General features: G+C 37.3%; 1 protein-coding gene across 1 annotated transcript in view; it reads left to right on the forward strand.

The window, feature by feature from the left end:
* Positions 1-20,042, forward strand: part of TTLL7 (tubulin tyrosine ligase like 7) — a 715,282-nt gene that overhangs the window by 272,344 nt on the left and 422,896 nt on the right. Inside the window, exons 10-11 of the mRNA XM_053693316.1 lie at positions 5,077-5,171; positions 13,441-13,588. Of these exons, the coding sequence (XP_053549291.1) occupies positions 5,077-5,171; positions 13,441-13,588 (243 nt within the window). The remainder of the gene's footprint in view (positions 1-5,076; positions 5,172-13,440; positions 13,589-20,042) is intronic.

Raw genomic sequence — 20,042 nt, forward strand, 5'->3', positions numbered from 1 at the left:
ACCTTTCTGCAATAAAGTTTATAGTTTGTAGTGAGATGAAAGAATTTTACACATATGGCTTGTTCTTCACTATTAACCTTGTGTTCTGTGTACTCATTTCACATTGAGCACAACCAAAATAAAACTATGGCAATTTAGTATGGCTGAGAGCTATTGTTTTTTTTTTTAAAAAAAAAAAGCTTACTGTGCTTATAAGAAAATGTAATCATAGCGAAGATTAGCCTGAGAATAATATCTAGATACATTTTTTATAAAAATGTTAGCTGTTTAAATTTTTGAGATGTAAGTGTATCTTTTAATTACTTTAGTTTTTATAAAGTAATGGGTAATGGTAAAGTAACTTAAGTTTTCTGATTATCTCTTCTGCTGAGTAGAATTAGAAACAGATATTAAACAAGCAATAAACAAGAGTTTGCAAACAAGGCTCTGTGGAATATAAGGTTTTATAAGTAACTATCTAACATATATATAAGAATAATTTTGCAATGCAAACTGCAGCTTTGTTTTGCCAAATGAGTATATTGTTTTATGTTTATTCCTTTAACTGATTTTCCTTTCCTGTCCCCAGAACAAAAGAATCCCTGCTAACCAATCACAAACTAATATTCAGATATAACCCAAACTCTCACCTAGATTACGTGTTTTGCGTTGGAGGCTATGCGGTGCTAACGAGCAGTTTATGCTCACCGCTCACTTACAGACAGCGCTGGTATTACGGGTTTTTACAAACCCGGCGTTAACCACAAAAAAGTGATTGTAGAGCAAAATTTTGCTCCACATCTCACCTCAATACCAGCGCTGCTTACGTTAGCGGTGAGCTGGCTTAACGTGCTTGTGCACGATTTCCCCATAGCAATCAACGGGGAGAGCTGGCTGAAAAAAAACCCTAACACCTGCAAAAAAGCAGCGTATAGCTCCTAATGTAGCCCCATTGATTCCTATGGGGAAAATAAATTTATGTCTACACCTAACACCCTAACATGAACCCCGAGTCTAAACACCCCTAATCTTACACTTATTAACCCCTAATCTGCTGCCCCGACATCGCCCGACGCCTACATTATATTGATTTCCCTAATCTGCCGCTCCAGACACCACCGCCACCTACATTATAAACATAGAAACATAGAATTTGACTGTAGATAAGAACCAAAAAGGCCCATCAAGTCTACCCATATTACATGTTATTTTTTCCTTAGGATAGCCTTATGCATGTCCCAGGCATTTTTAAATTCCTTTACAGTCTTTATGTTTACCACCTCAAATGGAAGTTTATTCCATGAATCCACCACCTTTTCTGTAAAAAAATACTTCCTCAAATTTCTCCTGAATCTACCCATTATACTTATGAACCCCTAATCTGCTGCCCCCAACATCGCCGACACCTACATTATATTTATTAACCCCTAATCTGCCGCCACCAATGTCGCTGCAACCTACCTACACTTATTAACCCCTAATCTGCCGCCCCAACGTCGCCACCACTATAATAAATGTATTAACCCCTAAACCTAAGTCTAACCCTAACCCTAACACCCCCTAACTTAAATATAATTTAAATAAATCTAAATAAAATTACTATTATTACCTAAATAATTCCTATTTAAAACTAAATACTTACCTATAAAATAAACTCTAAGATAGCTACAATATAACTAATAGTTACATTGTATCTAGCTTAGGGTTTATTTTTATTTTACAGGCAAGTTTGTATTTATTTTAACTCGGTAGAATAGTTATTAAATAGTTATTAACTATTTAATAACTACCTAGTTAAAATAAAGACAAATTTACCTGTAAAATAAAACCTAACCTAAGTTATAATTACACCTAACACTACACTATAATTAAATTAATTCCCTAAATTAAATACAATTAAATACAAATAAATAAAATTATCTAAAGTACAACCCCCCCCACTAAATTACAGAAAATAATAAACAAATTACAAGATTTTTAAACTAATTACACCTAATCTAATCCCCCTAACAAAATAAAAAAGCCCTATCCTACTCTAAATTACAAATAGCCCTTAAAAGGGCCTTTTGTGGGGCATTGTCCCAAAGTAAGTATTGGGTGGGTTTTAGAGTAGGGTTGGTTGTGTGGGTGGTAGGTTTTAATGTTGCGGGGATTTGTACTTTTTTTTTTTTACAGGTAAAAGAGCTGATTACTTTGGGGCAATGCCCTGCAAAAAGCCCTTTTAAGGGCTATTTGTAATTTAGTGTAGGGTAGGGCTTTTTTTTATTTTAGGGGGCTTTTTTATTTTGTTAGGGGGATTAGATTAGGTGTAATTAGTTTAAACATCTTGTAATTTGTTTATTATTTTCTGTAACTTAGTGGGGGTTTTTGTACTTTAGATAATTTTATTTATTTGTATTTAATTGTATTTAATTTAGGGAATTAATTTAATTATAGTGTAGTGTTAGGTGTAATTGTAACTTAGGTTAGGTTTTATTTTACAGGTAAATGTGTCTTTATTTTAACTAGGTAGTTATTAAATAGTTAATAACTATTTAATAACTATTCTAGTTAAAATAAATACAAACTTGCCTGTAAAATAAAAATAAACCCTAAGCTAGCTACAATGTAACTATTAGTTATATTGTAGCTATCTTAGGGTTTATTTTATATGTAAGTATTTAGTTTTAAATAGGAATTATTTAGGTAATAATAGTAATTTTATTTAGATTTATTTAAATTATATTTAAGTTAGTGGGTGTTAGGGTTAGACTTAGATTTAGGGGTTAATAACTTTAATATAGTGGCGGTGACGTTGTGGGCGGCAGATTAGGGGTTAATAATTGTAGGTAGGTGTCGGCAATGTTAGGGACAGCAGATTAGGGGTTAAGAATATTTAACTAGTGTTTGCGATGCGGGAGTGCGGCGGTTTAGGGGTTAATTTATTTATTATAGTGGCAGCGATGTCCGGTTCGGCAGATTAGGGGTTAAAGATTTTCTTTTAGTGTTTGCAATGTGGGGGGCATTGGTTTAGGGGTTAATAGGTAGTTTATGGGTGTTAGTGTACTTTTAAAAACTTTAGTTAAGAGTTTTATGCTATGGCCTTATAGTGTAAAACTCTTAACTACTGACTTTTAAATGCGGTACCAGTCTTGACAGGAGAGGGTCTACCGCTCACTTTTTGGCAGACTCATAATACCAGCGTTATGCAAGTCCCATTGACAATATAGGATACACAATTGACGTAAGTGGATTTGTGGTATTTCCAAGTCTGGCCAAAAAAGTGAGCGGTACACCTGTACCTGCAAGACTCGTAATACCAGCGGGCGTTAAAAAGCAGCGTTGGGACCGGCCAACGCTGCTTTTTAAGCCTAACACCAAACTCGTAATCTAGCCATCTGTTTGCACATTAGCAGACTGGGGTAGCCTGGCCTATTGTATTCCTTTAAGGAGGTTTAGCACTGATTCAGCTTCGTTACTATTGCAAAGAATGATTTTCCTATCAGGATGGTTGATGCAAACCTGATAATCCATCTTTAAAAAGCATGTAACAACACAGATGCTTAGGTTGGGAGGGAAAAGTAAATAAAAGCTCACATAAATTGCCTAAAAGTATTAACTCAAATTTCCCTGGGAGAAAGTGTAACAAGCACAATTATTAGATGTATTTTACAGCAAAAGGCTGCAAAATAAATAACAAATATACATTGCAATAATGTTTCACTTGCCATAATTATTATTATTATTATCATTTATTTGTATAGCGCCGCCAAACTCCGTAGCGCTGGGTACAATGATGGGGGTATACAATGACAAAGATTTGTGATAAAATACAAAACATAACAAAACTAAACAAATCTAGCACAAATTATAAAATTATAAATTGTGATAATGTGAAGTTTAATGGTCCTTTAAGTCTATGGGTAGTCTTAAGATAAATAATTTGATAATGTTTTTCTAAAGCATTGTGATCCACACGCAGCCTTGTTTGCACACTTTCTTGTATTGCCTATTTTATAGCTGCCTCTAATTGACAATATATCAATAATGATTTTTTACTATACATAATTTAAAGGACAGTAAAGTTAAAATTAAAATGACATAATTCGCATAGAGCATATCCTTTTAAACAACGTTGCAGTTTACTTCTGATTTCAAATTTGCTCTTTGTTGAGTAGCAATGCATTACTGTGAGCTAGATGAACACATCTGGTGAGCCAATGACAAGATACATATATATTCAGCCACCAATCACCAGCCAAGTCCCAGCAGTGCATTGCTGCTCCTGATCCAAATAGGTTTACTCTTCAAGAAAGGATACCAAAATAACAAAGCAAATTTAATCATAGAAGTAAATTGAAAAGTTGTTTAAAATTGCATTCTCTATCTGAATCATGATAGTTTAATTTTTTACCTTATTCTCCCTTTAAACATTTTATGTTTCCATCTCAAACTGTTTAATGTCCTTTTTAGTAATGTAAGAAAAATATGACAACACAGCTTACTAAACTTGTTTCCTTTGTAGTGCAGTATCTAAGTAATTTGTATAGATTGTTAGCTATTTTTTAAACAATGGATGTACAGTACTATAGTGTATGCCGCCTATAGACTAAAGAGCTGTCTTGTATACATTTCAGACATTAAAGGGACAGTAAAGTCTAAGTTAAACTTTCATGATTCGGATAGAGCATGCAATTTTAAACAACTTTCCAATTTAATTCTGTATTAAATTGGCTTAATTCTCTTATCTTTTATTGAAGAGTAAAACTAGGAAGGCTCATAAGCGCTCAGAAGTGTGCACGTGTCTTTGCAACATTATTTGTATCTTTGTATTACAATGTTGCAAAACACTCCTGCCCTACAGTACTAAAGACACGTGCACACTCCTGAGCTCTTATGAGACGTCCGAGTTTTGCTCTTAAAAAAAGATATCAAGAGAACAAAGCAAATTTGATAAAAGAAGTAAATTGGAAAAGTTGTTTAAAATTACATGCTGTATCCGAATCATGAAAGTTTAATTTTGACTTTACTGTCCCTTTAATATTTATTTTTTAACAAATATACTTTAAAAGTTTTTTAAGAATTTTTTTTTAATATTTTCATGCTGTCTTTTTGTAGATTAATCGAGCTCCAAGCTTTGGAACGGACCAAAAAATTGACTATGATGTTAAAAAGGGAGTTTTACTTGACGCGTTAAAACTCCTTAACATCCGGTAAGGCGCTTCTTCATTTCAACTCTTAAATGTTTTCTGTAATCTTCCCAACCCAACCTGCCCTGAGGGGATTAAAGGACACAGGAAGTCATTACTCCTGTAATTCACGTAAGCCTCTTTTGCGGAACCTTTATTGTGAGCTGCAGATAGATTTTCAACCTATACACATCAATGCATTATGGGCCTGTCAGGCAGCAGGTAGATATTATTTTCCATGCTAGGATTCAGGAAACCATAGAAAAATGTCTGGTGTGCAATTTTCTTACTATATATATATATACTGTATACACACACACGTGACCTGGGTGTAACTCAAAATTATAGTTCATATACAAAGTTCATAGGCATGGGCACTCACAGGATTTAACATTTCATTTAAATTTAAATGTTAAAACCTGTGAGTGCACATGCCTTTGAATTTTGTGTTTATATATATATATATATATATATAGATAGATAGATATCAAAATAACAAGAGTATTGCATTGAGCAATGATACTTTTTTATTGGACTAACTATACATTTATAAGATGACAAGCTTTCGGAAGAATGTCATCTTGTCATCCTATAAATGTATACCTAGTCCAATAAAAAAGTATCATTGCTCAATGCAATACTCTTGATATTTTGATATCTAAATCTCTGGACTAACACGGCTACTATATATATATATATATATATATATATATATAAATAATACTCATTTTTTATATATGCATACTATATTTAGTATGTAGTTTAGTGACACACCATTTAAAAAAGCTTTTTATACACTGCAATTTCTGTGTAGATTGTTGTAGATTTATGGTTTTGGAGTCTGCAGTATGAACTTCAACTCTTTTGTGGTAAATTAAAAAATTAAAAATTACAAGAAAAGCATGCAAAATTATTAAAGTACATTGCATTGAGGTTTTAAATAGTAATTCAGACAAGCTGAAGCGGCCGAATTATCAAACTAAGAAGGAGCTTGATGCCCCTGTTTCCGCTGCTCCATAACTGGTTTGCCTGCTCTGAGGCTGCGGACATCAATCCATCTGATCCTATGCGATCGGGCTGATTGACACCGCCTAGGTCTCATGAGATGCATATTTATATATTTCTCCTCTTGTGTATTGAAATATGAAATGGAAGACAGACCACTTTGCAAAGAAAGTTGCACTCAAAGATCAGAATTTGTGGGCTGTGGGGAAAAGTGTTCATCCAGCCTCTGTGAAGTAGTTGTGTTGACAGTATCCTCTAGAGCTGACATGGATTCTTCACCATGGTGGGGCAGAGTGTTCAGAAGCGTAAGAGCTTGAAGCTCTACAAAAATGCTGATGTAGAAAGTAGTCCACTAATACTCCCATTGTGTTACAGTGGTCATGTTGGGAAGGGGACAGTCATCAAGTTCTGTTCTATCAGTATCTTTCTGCAAAAGTATTGGAGGACTGCAGGTTTATGAACAGTAGAAAGCTTGCTTTGATCTGAAGGAGATTTCAAAAGCAGTACCTTGTTTAGCAGAGAACCGCAGTACTCTGTAACTGTTTAGCCCCTTACATTTACCGGGTGGAGGGGGGGGGTGTTGAAGGCCTACCCAATCACTGTTGCTGAGGGCCTCATCTGTCCAGACTGCTGCTCAGGTAAGTATCTTAAGTACGATATGAAGCAGGCTGTCTCAATATGCTAATGAGATCTGTGTGCTTATCAGAGCTGGATGTCTGGTAAATTCACTGTTATATGGCAAATAATCAATCTACTTCAATCCACCACCAATATTGCTGCCGGCCATGACAGCTGCCTGGACACGCCCCTTTCCTTTTTTTTTCTATGCACAACTAAACATTTTGGGCTAGATTACAACTGGAGTGCAATTGATAGCACAGGGCGTGTTGTCTTGTGCTCAGCCTGGCACAATGAATAGCACACATTCTGGAATCATAAGTGGATGTTAAATATTTAACAAAAGTTAAATAGTTTCAGCCACGGTGGTTGAAACTATTTTACCTGCTGCAGCTCCTGCTATTGAATGTGTGACCTGCTGCAGCTCCTGCTATTGAATGCGTCACCTGCTGCAACTCCTGCTATTGAATGTGTCACCTGCTGCAACTCCTGCTATTGAATGTGTCACCTGCTGCATCTCCTGCTATTGAATGTGTGACCTGCTGCATCTCCTGCTATTGAATGCGCAACCTCCTGCATCTCCTGCTATTGAATGCGTAACCTGCTGCAGCTCCTGCTATTGAATGCGTAACCTGCTGCATCTCCTGCTATTGAATGTGTCACCTGCTGCATCTCCTGCTATTGAATGTGTCACCTGCTGCAGCTCCTGCTATTGAATGCGTAACCTGCTGCATCTCCTGCTATTGAATGTGTCACCTGCTGCAGCTCCTGCTATTGAATACGTAACCTGCTACATCTCCTGCTATTGAATACGTAACCTGCTGCAGCTCCTGCTATTGAATGCGTAACCTGCTGCAGCTCCTGCTATTGAGTACGTAACCTGCTGAAGCTCCTGCTATTGAATGCATAACCTGCTGCAGCTCCTGCTATTGAATACGTAACCTGCTGCATCTCCTGCTATTGAATGCGTAACCTGCTGCAGCTCCTGCTATTGAATGTGTAAACTGCTGCATCTCCTGCTATTGAATGCGTAACCTGCTGCATCTCCTGCTATTGAATGTGTCACCTGCTGCAGCTCCTGCTATTGAATGCGTAACCTGCTGCATCTCCTGCTATTGAATGCGTAACCTGCTGCATCTCCTGCTATTGAATGCGTAACCTGCTGCAGCTCCTGCTATTGAATGCGTAACCTGCTGCTTCTCCTGCTATAGAATGCGTAACCTGCTGCAGCTCCTGCTATTGAATACGTAACTTGCTGCAGCTCCTGCTATTGAATGCGTGACCTGCTGCAGCTCCTGCTATTGAATGTGTGACCTGCTGCAGCTCCTGCTATTGAATGCGTGACCTGCTGCAGCTCCTGCTATTGAACGCGTCACCTGCTGCAGCTCCTGCTATTGAATGCTTTACCTGCTGCAGCTCCTGCTATTGAATGTGTCACCTGCTGCAGCTCCTGCTATTGAATGCGTGACCTGCCGCAGCTCCTGCTATTGAATGCTTTACCTGCTGCAGCTCCTGCTATTGAATGCGTGACCTGCTGCAGCTCCTGCAGCAGAATGAAGCAAGAGAATGAAGCAAATTAGATAATAGAAATAAAGTGGTTAGTTATATGCAAGCAACAATACAATAATACAATAATAAAATGTTCTATATTAGGGCATTATGTCCCTTTTAGAATGCAGCTTTCACAGTCAAAAATTGCCCTCTTCTTATTTTATGAACCATCTGGTTGATGTCCTCAAGAGGTTAAATCCAGTCAGTTGTATCAAATATCTCTCTTGCTCTGTCTTTGAGCCTATGGGGTATATTTAATAAATGTTGGATGGGTCATGTCCTCCCGACATCGCTAAATGCCAACAACATACGATGTCGGCATTTAACATTGCACAAGCATTTCTGGTGAAATGCTTGTGCAATGCCGCCCCCTGCATATTCGCGGGAATCGGCCGCCAATCGGTGTCAATTGTCCCGATCGCATCCGACCGGCTTGATTGTTGCCCGCCACCTCAGAGGTGGCGGATAAGTTAAGGAGTAGCGAGTCTTACGACCGCTGCTTCTTAACTTTTGTTTGTGGCGAGCCAAACTGAAACAGCTGCATTCGCAGCATAGTAAATCTACCCCTTAGTGTGCATCACAGTTTTAGCCCAGAACATGTTATGCAGAGGACATTGGCTGATAATAAACACCATAATCTTTTCTGGGAATGATTGTGCCTGCTGAAATTACTATAAAAGAGTACCTGAACAGTACAATAGCAATAATACAGGGGCCGAACTACCATTAATGCAGCAGGCGCAGTGACATAAGGGCCCAAGTACTGGAGAGGGCCCATATAAGCCAGTTTATACATAGGCATGTGCATAATGCATACAATCCTAATGCAAGGGAGCCTTTTATTGGTGCAGGTTGCAGGTCCACTTATCTATCTATCTACCTACCTATATATCTATCTCTATCTATATATCTATCTATCATCTATCTATCTATCTATCTATCTATCTATCTATCTATCTATCAATCCTTAAAATCATTATACAGAGCAGAATGTATATTATTACTATTGCTAACTAAATGCTTTTGCACCAGGGCCCTCTGTTAAGCACGTCCACTACTGTGATAATACATTAGAGGGAAGTGTTTGTCATGAGACTATTCTGCAGATTTTTCATGCTCAAGACAATGTGTTTGGACAGTCTTAAAAGCTTTACCAATACTGAAAATGAAGCAGCCTTTTCACAAAGATTTACTGTAGCAAACGCGCTGGGGGCATCCTTAATGAGCGGATCTATACTAGGGCACCCACATGCAGAGCCTGCTGGAAGTGTTCTAATAAAATAGAAATTACAGAAGAGATTGTGTGAGTTTGTGGATAACCGTCCCAGCATGCCCCACCACAAGGAAATCCTGTGACAGTTATACAAACTCATCACGGGGTTCCCATTAGTCAAAACAAATATCTTAAAATCCTTCTGCCAAGACTCTAAAATAAACTCAACAGTGCTTCACTTGCATCTAATACGGTTTTGTAATATCCGATATGTCTATAGCTTCCTTTTTAAATCCATATAAGTTTACAATTAGACATCATTCTCTGTGGTGGAATCCTGCCAGCACGTTGCAAGAATTAAAAGAGAAGTGCTATTATAATCTAAGCTTAAAAAAAAAAAATCAATGTTATTGTTTTCTAAATAACCAAAAAGAAGTACGAGGAGATAATGTTACTTTGCCAGTTTCACACGGAATATAAAGCGGCTGAAGATCGATTTTAACAAACTCGCAGTAAAAGACACCGCTAAAGGATTTAGCTATATAATTAATGACCAACTGTTTAACCAATGGACAGTAAAGGAAAAGTTTTGGACTTCTCGAGTGTATATATAATTCATTTCTACTTTATGTCTTTTTTTTTTTCCATTTTCAATTTTTTTTTCTAGTGACAATAATACAGTAATATTATTTGGTAATGACTTGTTTTCTTGGCCAAGGGAGTATTGAATATTTATAGCTATGAAACATCTCTTAATCACTTTTAATAGTGTGTAGTGATGCTATTAAGTGACGTGTCAATTAAAGGGACATTAAACACATATAGCGGATCATGTCCGCTGCACATCGATAAATGCTGACAGCATAGATCTCAGGCAGTTATCATTGCACCAGCAGTTCTTGTGAACTGCTGATGCAATACCGCCCCCTGCAGATTTGCGGCCAATTGGCCGCTAGCAGGGGGTGTCAATCAACCTGATCGTATTCAGAGTAAGGATTAATTTATAACCAAAATTAGCTGAATTTGCTAATTGAAGTAAATTGGAAAGTGAAGTCTCTTAAAACTAAATTCTCTATCTGTATCATAAAAAAATAATTTTGACTTTAGTGTCCCTTTAACATGTTGTGCTCCAAAAAGATAGAATATGTGTGTGCGTCTCTCTAAGGGATATTAAAAGGGGCATTAACGGTACAGAGGGCATGTTTGTTGGATTATTGATTTGGATGTTTTTAAACTATATATTCCCAAAATGCTTAGGTACTCTAAGGTGCAGTCTAATTGAACAATATAGGAAATGTAGTTTAAAAAATAAATAAAATAATAATAATAAAAATATATATATAAATTAATCCTTACTCTCAAAATTAATAGTTTTATTAAAATTGTTGACTATTTATATATCCCACTTTGCTTAGAAAAAAGGGTTTAAATTGCTTTCAAACACTGCAACTGGTTATAATATATACTACCCAGTATAAACTTAAGTTGTCACATATAATGGGACCAATATTCATAAGATTATATAAGGTTTAAAGACACATTATAGCCAAAATTTGAATCCACATGAAAGCATTTCCATTTTGAATATATATAGATATACATATATACACACCACCAGAAAAAAAGATTACGACTCGCTGAAGGATCAGATGATGGTTAATATTTTTCGGCAATAAAGTATTTTTTATTTAAGGCATGCACATTTTTTTTAGACATAATTCTATTGCACACTTAATAGACTACAGTGTAGTGTAAACATAACTTTTAAATGCACTCAGGAACTAATTTGTGTGACTCGCTTTGTTGCGATATTCGCTTTATTGAGGTTGTCTGAAACTGAACCCTGCCAAATCTCTGTGGTATGCCTGTGTATACATATATCAGGGCTCAAGTCCTATGCTACTAGCCAGGCTAAAATGTTACTTGCCACATATGGTCCAACCCCCTACCTGCCCACACCACACCCGTTACTCCACCCCCTCTTTGCATATGCTTAGCCATTGGGAAACATCTTATTGAACAGTAATTTTTATATGCACTCAAATACCTGAAAAATCTTATTTAACACATTTTAATATTTCATAATGTATTTTACTGTGTACGTACTCTAAATATTTTACATTCCAATGTTCTTTACATAGGGGGAACATGTTCTATCTATTTTCAAATAGATATTCCTATATATATATATATATATATATATATATATATATATATATATATATATATATATATATATATATATATATATGTTATCTAAAAATACAAGCGCGCAAAAACACTTTTCATGGTGCAATGTATTTAATATAATAAAGAACAAAGTTCATAGATAAATGCTACCTGCATTTATCAGGCCCTACCTTTAATCTTTTATAGCCAATCAAGCAAGAGAACTGGTTGTCAATCACCTTAGACAGATCAGTTTGGACTGATTTAATTCTCTACAGGTAGGAAAGAGTGGTGATTAGGAAGCAACTTGTGGTTGGAGGCTTGCATGAGTGAGCCTGCTCTATAAAGTCTCCGAAGTCTCAAAGGCAGCTCTATAAATGAAGCCAATAGCATAAATGATATATTTATGTACTTATTTATCCATTAATTTATGTAGAATACTTTTATTTTATAAAAAGGAACTAGATACATTCAACAGTTTCCCATCTGAAGTGGTAGTTGCTTACTTGAAGAAATACAGTTGTAATTTTGATATACATTGGGTAATACTAAACAGAGGACAATGCAAAAGACTAAGGGCCTGGTATTCAAAACCTCGCCGCTCAGGTGAGATGATCCAAGAAGTCTTGTTGGTACTGCAAGGCCTTTACAAAAATTTAGAAGCACACATTTTACCTTGAGAAATATTTATGTTGCTATGTAGTATTTTTTATGTGAGGTTTGAAAAAAATCCCAAAGATTTTGCGTGCTATCACTCCATGCCGGCGAGGTTTTGAATATCAGGCCCTAAATAGGAACCAAGTTCCTCTCAATTTTAAAATTGCTTCACATTATTGTTTAAGTGACCATATCTGTTTAATGTACAATAAATATTAAAGGGATAGTCTAGTCCAAAGTAAACTTTCATGATTCCGATAGGGCATGTCATTTTAAACAACTTTCCAATTTACTTTTATCACCAATTTTTCTTTGTTCACTTAGTATTCTTAGTTGAAAGCTAAACCTAGGAGGTTCATATGCTTATTTCTTAGACCTTGATGGCCACCTCTTATTTGAATGCGATTTGAGTTTTTTTACCACTAGAGGGTGTTAGTTCATGTGTGTCATATAGATAACACTGTGCTCACACACATGGCGTTACCTAGGAGTCAGCACGGATTAGCTAAAATGCAAGTCTGTCAAAAGAACTGAAATTCGGGGGCAGTTTGCAGAGGCTTAGATACAAGGTAATCACAGAGGTAAAAACTGTATTAATATAACTGTGTTGGTTATGCAAAACTAGGGAATGGGTAATAAAGGAATTATCTATTTTATAAAACAATAGAAAATTATGTTGTAGACTGTCCCTTTAATTTTTATTACTTCCTAACATGTTTGGAAATGAGAGGAGCAAAGGAGATTTCTAATGGGTTAAATGTACTAAGAATACAACATTGACAAATTAATTTACTGAATTTGGCTCTCTTTTTCTGCAGTCATTTAAACATTATGACCGGCAGTTGGTTGACTTGTATTTTCATCTGCTTTTATGTTGATCTAGACTGATTTTGGAGTTTAATGGGAGACACAATGTTTGTTAAATACATTTGTTACTGTATTTGGCAGTTGTCTGCAGCAGAAATATGGGCATTTACAATCATTTAATGTATACGCTATTGCCAGCTAGTTTGTTGGGCATAGAAATATAAAGTCATCATTTCAGAACTGAGTTATAGAACGTTGTTTTGTCTTCTATAGAGCGAGCGATAAGAAGAAAAATTTGGCAAAGCAAAAAGCTGAAGCTCAAAAGCGTCTTTACGGTCAGGGTTCAATGAAACGGCTGTCACCGGGGTCATCGGATTATGAGAAGCAGCGGCACACTCTGGAGAGAAAGAAAGAAGAACTGGTAAATATATAATAAGATCTCAATTAGAAATTACCTTGGTTTAGCTATTCCCAGTATGATCAGGATTCATAATGTAACTTTATCCAGTTTATGGGAATTTGATGGATAATCATATCCTTAAAATATTACTTAAAGGGACACTCAAGTCAAAATAAACTTTTATGATTCAGAAAGAGCATGCAGTCTTTTTTATATTCAAACTTTATGGGGAACAATATCCGACTACGCATGTGCACAAACTCACAGGGTATACGTATACTAGTCTGTGGTTGGCTGATTTCTGTCACATGATACAGGGGGCCGGACAATGGGAGAAAAAAATAATTTGTCAGAAAAAAATCTACTGCTTATTTGAAATTCAGAGTAAGTGCTATTATTGCATTGTCTTTTTATTGTGCACTTGTTAATTATGTAATTCTACGGCATTGAGTGGTCCTTTAAAGGGACTGTAAAGTCAAAATTAAACTTAAATTGATTGGATAGAGCATGACATTTGAAACAACTTTCAAGTTCACTTCTGTTATCAGTTTTACTTGGTATCCTTTAACCCCTTGAGTGCTAACGACGACTCTGAGCCGTCGCAGAGTTTCCCACTCAGGTGCTAACGACGGCTCAGAGCCGTCGCTAGCACTCTCCCACTTTGAGGGAGATCTGGGGGCATTGCCGGGGCTTCATGTTATGCACGGTGACGTCACACGCAATGACGTGATGACGTCACTGCCCAGCTTTATTTAAACGTAACAATGTTAAGTATAGGAAAAGGGGGCATGCTGCTTAGAAGCCTGTATCTCAGGCATCTAAGCAGCTACAGACCCCCAAGACCAGTTGGAAAGGTAATCGCCTAACCTTTCCAACAGTTTAAGTCTTGGGGATCTGAAAATAAAAAGTAAAAAAAAAAAAGTTAAAAAATAAAAATAAAAATAAAAAAAACATTTGAACAGCTTAGCACCCAGGTGGGAAAGTGCTTAGCACTCAAAGGGTTAATAGGGTGAGCTGAGGAGCGTGCACGTGTCTCTAGCCACCTGGCATCAGTGTTGGCAGCATTGTTTATAGTAATATTATACATAGATACAAACACTGCTGCCATAGACATAGATTAGTTCTGCCTGGGAGCTACAATGCCACTGGGACTTTATCTGTGTTTTAACCCCTCTGCTGTGGTTAAACACATAATAGCTTAGATCAGTAATGCAAAAATGACATTCTCTTACAAATAAGAACATGAGATATTTCTTTTGCAAGATGTACCGAGTCCACGGATTCAGCCTAACTTGTGGGATATTGTCGTTCCTGACAGGAAGTAGCAAAGAGAGCACCACAGCAGAGCTGTCTATATAGCTCCCCCCTTAACTCCACCCCCCAGTCATTCTCTTTGCTGGTTCTAAGCAGGAAGGGTAAAGAGAAGAGGTGTTAAACTGTTAGTTTTTATTTTATCTTCAATCAAGAGTTTGTTATTTTAAATGGTACCGGTGTTGTACTATTTGCTCTCAGGCAGGATATAGATGAAGATTTCTGCCTGGAGGATGATGATCTTAGCATTTGTAACTAAGGTCCACTGCTGTTCCCACATGAGCTGAGGAGTACAGGAAAACTTCAGTGTGAGGAACGGTTCTTTCTATACAGCAATGAGGTATGTTCAGTAATTTTTTCTGCAGAGACTGTGTTAACTCAGAAAGGCTGACAGTATCCCCTTTAGGGGAAGGGTAAGCAGTAATCCTAGGGTTAAAAGGTTTTACTAGCTTGCATAAAGGGCTTATTTATTTTGGGCACTCAGTTTGTATGTGAAATTGGAAGGACAAACGTTTGGGTGTTATGGGAGTATCGTTTTTATTGGGACTTTTGCAGAGGGTTCATTTGGCTTATGTTGAAGTTATTATAACCCACATGGTTTCAGGCAAGGTTTTTTTGTATTTGGTTAGGCCCCAGCCACATCGAGTGTGGTGGGCGGGGCCTATTTTCACGCCTCTGTTGCGCATTTAGTTCTACTGGCAAGCAGCAAGAAACTTCTCCTGAGGCTTTGTTATTCATCCTGAGGGACTAATCAAAGCTTTAATACCTTTCTATCGTTCCCTAAGGGCAGGTAGGGCCACAGCAGAGCTGTGGCAAGGTGCTAATAGGGGTTTAAACCGGTTTTAGAAATTTTGTGATCCGGTTTTGTTAATTGGGGGTGCATTGCTTATTTAATTGTGTGCAATCCTCCTAAAGCTTAGTAGGTACACTGTAAAAATTTCAGAAAATTTGAAGCTATTTTAACCTGTTTTGCAGTTTGTGTATGCCTTTTTTTTCTCTTAAAGGCACAGTACCGTTTTTTGAAAATTGTGTTATCCAAGCTTGCTTGTCTCATTACTAGCCTGTTTAACATGTCTGACATTGAGGAAATTCATTGCTCAATTTGTTTAGAAGCCATTGTGGAACCCCCTCTTAAAATGTGTCCCACTTGTACTGATATGTCTATAAGTTGCAGACAACATATTTTGAGTTTGGCAATGGATGATTCTCAGACAGAAGGAAATCAGGTTTTGCCATCTAGTTCTCCCCAAGTGTCACAACCAGTAACGCCCGCACAAGCGACGCCAAGTACTTCTAGTGCGTCTAATTCTTTCACCTTGCAAGATATGGCCTCAGTTATGAATACTACCCTTACAGAGGTTTTATCTAAACTGCCAGGGTTGCAAGGGAAGCGCAGTAGCTCTGAGTTAAGAACATATGCTGAGCCTTCTGACGCTTTAGTTGCCGTATCCGATACTCCCTCACAATGTTCTGAAGTAGGGATGAGGGATTTGCTATCTGAGGGAGAGATTTCTGATTCAGGAAGATTACTCCCTCAGACAGATTCAGTTATGACGGCATTTAAATTTAAGCTAGAACACCTCCGTTTATTGCTTAGGGAGGTTTTAGCGATTCTGGATTCTTGTGACCCTATTGTAGTTCCAGAGAAATTGTGTAAAATGGACAAATATTTAGAGGTTCCTGTCTACACTAATGTTTTTCCGGTCCCTAAGAGGATTTCGGACATTGTTACTAAGGAGTGGGATAGGCCAGGTATTCCGTTCGCTCCCCCTCCTGTTTTTAAGAAAATGTTTCCCATATCTGACACCATGAGGGACTCATGGCAAATGGTCCCTAAGGTGGAGGGAGCTATTTCTACTTTGGCTAAGCGTACAACTATACCTGTTGAAGACAGTTGCGCTTTCATAGATCCTATGGATAAAAAATTAGAGGGTTTCCTAAACAAAAATGTTGTTCATCAAGGCTTTCTTCTTCAACCTGTGCAAGGTGGGGGTGGGGAGCGCTCAAAAAGAGCCGTGAGTTGGACTGTGATTCTTAACTATTCCTTAAATTCCTTTAAATCTTCTCAAGAATCCTAAAAAAATGTGTAAATAAATTAATGTGCCAGTGTTGTTCTACAAAGTGTTTACTTCGTGTTAACATTATATTGGTAGTTATTCCCCTAATCGGCAATTATAAAGTTGCCTGATGTAACAATATATATTGTTTCAAAATTAGTTTAAAGTGGAGTGTATATATATATGTGCGTTTATAATTATTTCCATCCGCATCAGATGCTGTTGATATTACTCCTATTCTTATTGTTTCTGGTGTTCTATATTTCTTAAAACTTCTATCCGTGATGTATGCACAATATTGTAGATACACTTATAAGTGAATACATTTTTTTTTTTTTAAACAGTTGTTTAGAAAAAAACATTTACTTAAAACATGTTTAAAAAACAGGTACTGCTAATATAGGCAATTCATAAGATGTTCTGTATCAATATAATTGAAGCATATACATTAGAGCATGTCCATATCCTATGAAAAATGTAATTTTAAAACTTGATAGTGTTCAATGAGTTCAGATATTATGATCCTTTAGTGATATATCTGATAGATCTGATAGGATATTCCTAAGTTGTGGCCACAACTAGTCCTTAGATTAAAAAGTCCCAATGGTAAAAATAAATTATCAGCTAGACTCCCCCTAACCGGACCTCCGATATCCCTTACCTCCGTGATATTATGTAATTTTCCGTAATGCCGTGAGTCCTGGGAAGAGTGCTTCTGTGTACAAGCTTAGTTTGTTGTGTCTCCAGTCGGCGTGCCGCCGTTTGAGTCTCTTCCGCAACTGCTTCCTACCCAGGTGTGTTTGATGTCCGTCTGACACGCGTAGAAAACCCGACATCGAGTGTGGATACTATTGGCTCCAGCAGAAGAATTACAGGAACACTCCCCCCACGATCCGGTTACCCGATAGGTCCTCCGTGCACCACGTCAGACGGACATCAAACACACCTGGGTAGGAAGCAGTTGCGGAAGAGACTCAAATGGCGGCACGCCGACTGGAGACACAGCAAACTAAGCTTGTACACAGAAGCACTCTTCCCAGGACCCACGGCATCACGGAAAATTACATAATATCAAGGAGGTAAGGGATATCGGAGGTCCAGTTAGGGGGAGTCTAGCTGATAATTTATTTTTACCATTGGGACTTTTTAATCTAAGGACTAGTTGTGGCCACAATTTAGGAATATCCTATCAGATCTATCAGATATATCACTAAAGGATCATAATATCTGAACTCATTGAACACTATCAAGTTTTAAAATTACATTTTTCATAGGATATGGACATGCTCTAATGTATATGCTTCAATTATATTGCTACGGAACATCTTATGAATTGCCTATATTAGCAGTACCTGTTTTTTAAACATGTTTTAAGTAAATGTTTTTTTTCTAAACAACTGTTTAAAAAATTTTTTTTTATTCACTTATAAGTATATCTACAATATTGTGCATACATCACGGATAGAAGTTTTAAGAAATATAGAACACCAGAAACAATAAGAATAGGAGTAATATCAACAGCATCTGATGCGGATGGAAATAATTATAAACGCACATATATATATACACTCCACTTTAAACTAATTTTGAAACAATATATATTGTTACATCAGGCAACTTTATAATTGCCGATTAGGGGAATAACTACCGATATAATTTTAACACAAAGTAAACACTTTGTAGAACAACACTGGCACATTAATTTATTTACACATTTTTTTAGGATTCTTGAGAAGATTTTAAGGAATTTAAGGAATAGTTAAGAATCACAGTCCAACTCACGGCTCTTTTTGAGTGCTCCCCACCCCCACCTTGCACACTTTCACAGATCTGATATTGGGAGCATATCAGACTTGGGTAAGCAAGTTGAGTCTGATCTAAGCTTCACTCCACACCCCCTTTTTTTCTTCTTCAACCTATTGCATGCATTGTTCCTGTAACAACTGCAGCTGCCTTTTGGTTTGAGGCTCTAGAAGAGGCTCTTCAGGTGGAGACCCCACTAGATGACATTCTGAACAGAATATCATATTTTTTATGTAAACTTCAGTCACCTCTGCACCTTATAGTTTCTCCTTTTCTTCTTTTTTTCTGTGAATCGGTATGTGGAGATAAGCATCCTTTAAGTCCACGGTAGTCATATATTGACCCTCCTGGATCATAGGGAGGATGGTTCGGATAGTCTCCATCTTGAAGGATGGGACCCTGAGAAATTTGTTTAGGATCTTGAGATCCAAGATTGGTCTGAAAGTTCCCTCCTTTTTTGGGAACTATAAACAGATTTGAATAGAAGCCCTGCCCCTGTTCCTCCCTTGGAACTGGGTGGATCACTCCCATAACCAGCAGGTCTTGAACACAACGTAAGAATGCCTCTCTCTTTATCTGGTTTACAGATAATTGTGAGAGATGAAATCTCCCCTTTGGAGATGAAGCTTTGAAGTCCAGAAGATATCCCTGGGAAACAATCTCTAATGCCCAGGGATCCTGGACGTCTCTTGCCCAAGCCTGGGCGAAGAGAGAGAATCTGCCCCCCACTAGATCCGGTCCTGGATCGGGGGCTACTCCTTCATGCTGTCTTAGAGGCATCCGCAGGTTTCTTGGCCTGCTTCCCCTTGTTCCAAGCCTGGTTAGGTATCCAGACTGGGCAAAATTTCCCTCTTGTTTTGCATTAGAGGAAACTGAAGCTGTGCCACTCTTGAAGTTTCGAAAGGAACGAAAATTATTCTGTTTGGTCCTTAACTTATTGGACCTATCCTGAGGAAGGGCGTGACCTTTTCCTCCAGTAATATCAGAAATGATCTCCTTCAGACTGGGCCCGAATAGGGTCTGTCCCTTGAAGGGGATGTTAAGAAGCTTAGACTTTGAAGTAACGTCTGCTGACCAGGACTTAAGCCATAGCGCCCTACGCGCCAAAATGGCAAAACCTGAATTCTTAGCCGTTAGCTTGACTAAATGAAAAATGGCGTCAGAAATAAAGGAGTTAGCTAACTTTAGAGCTTTAAAGGGATCCTAAACACCTCGTCATTCAAGAAATCCTCAAAATAAATATAAAGTGTGTGCAGCAACAACCTCCATACTCACAATATAATGTGCATCTGATCTGTTATTAT

The sequence above is a fragment of the Bombina bombina genome, chromosome 10, assembly GCF_027579735.1.
Source record: "Bombina bombina isolate aBomBom1 chromosome 10, aBomBom1.pri, whole genome shotgun sequence".
NCBI lineage: Eukaryota > Metazoa > Chordata > Amphibia > Anura > Bombinatoridae > Bombina > Bombina bombina.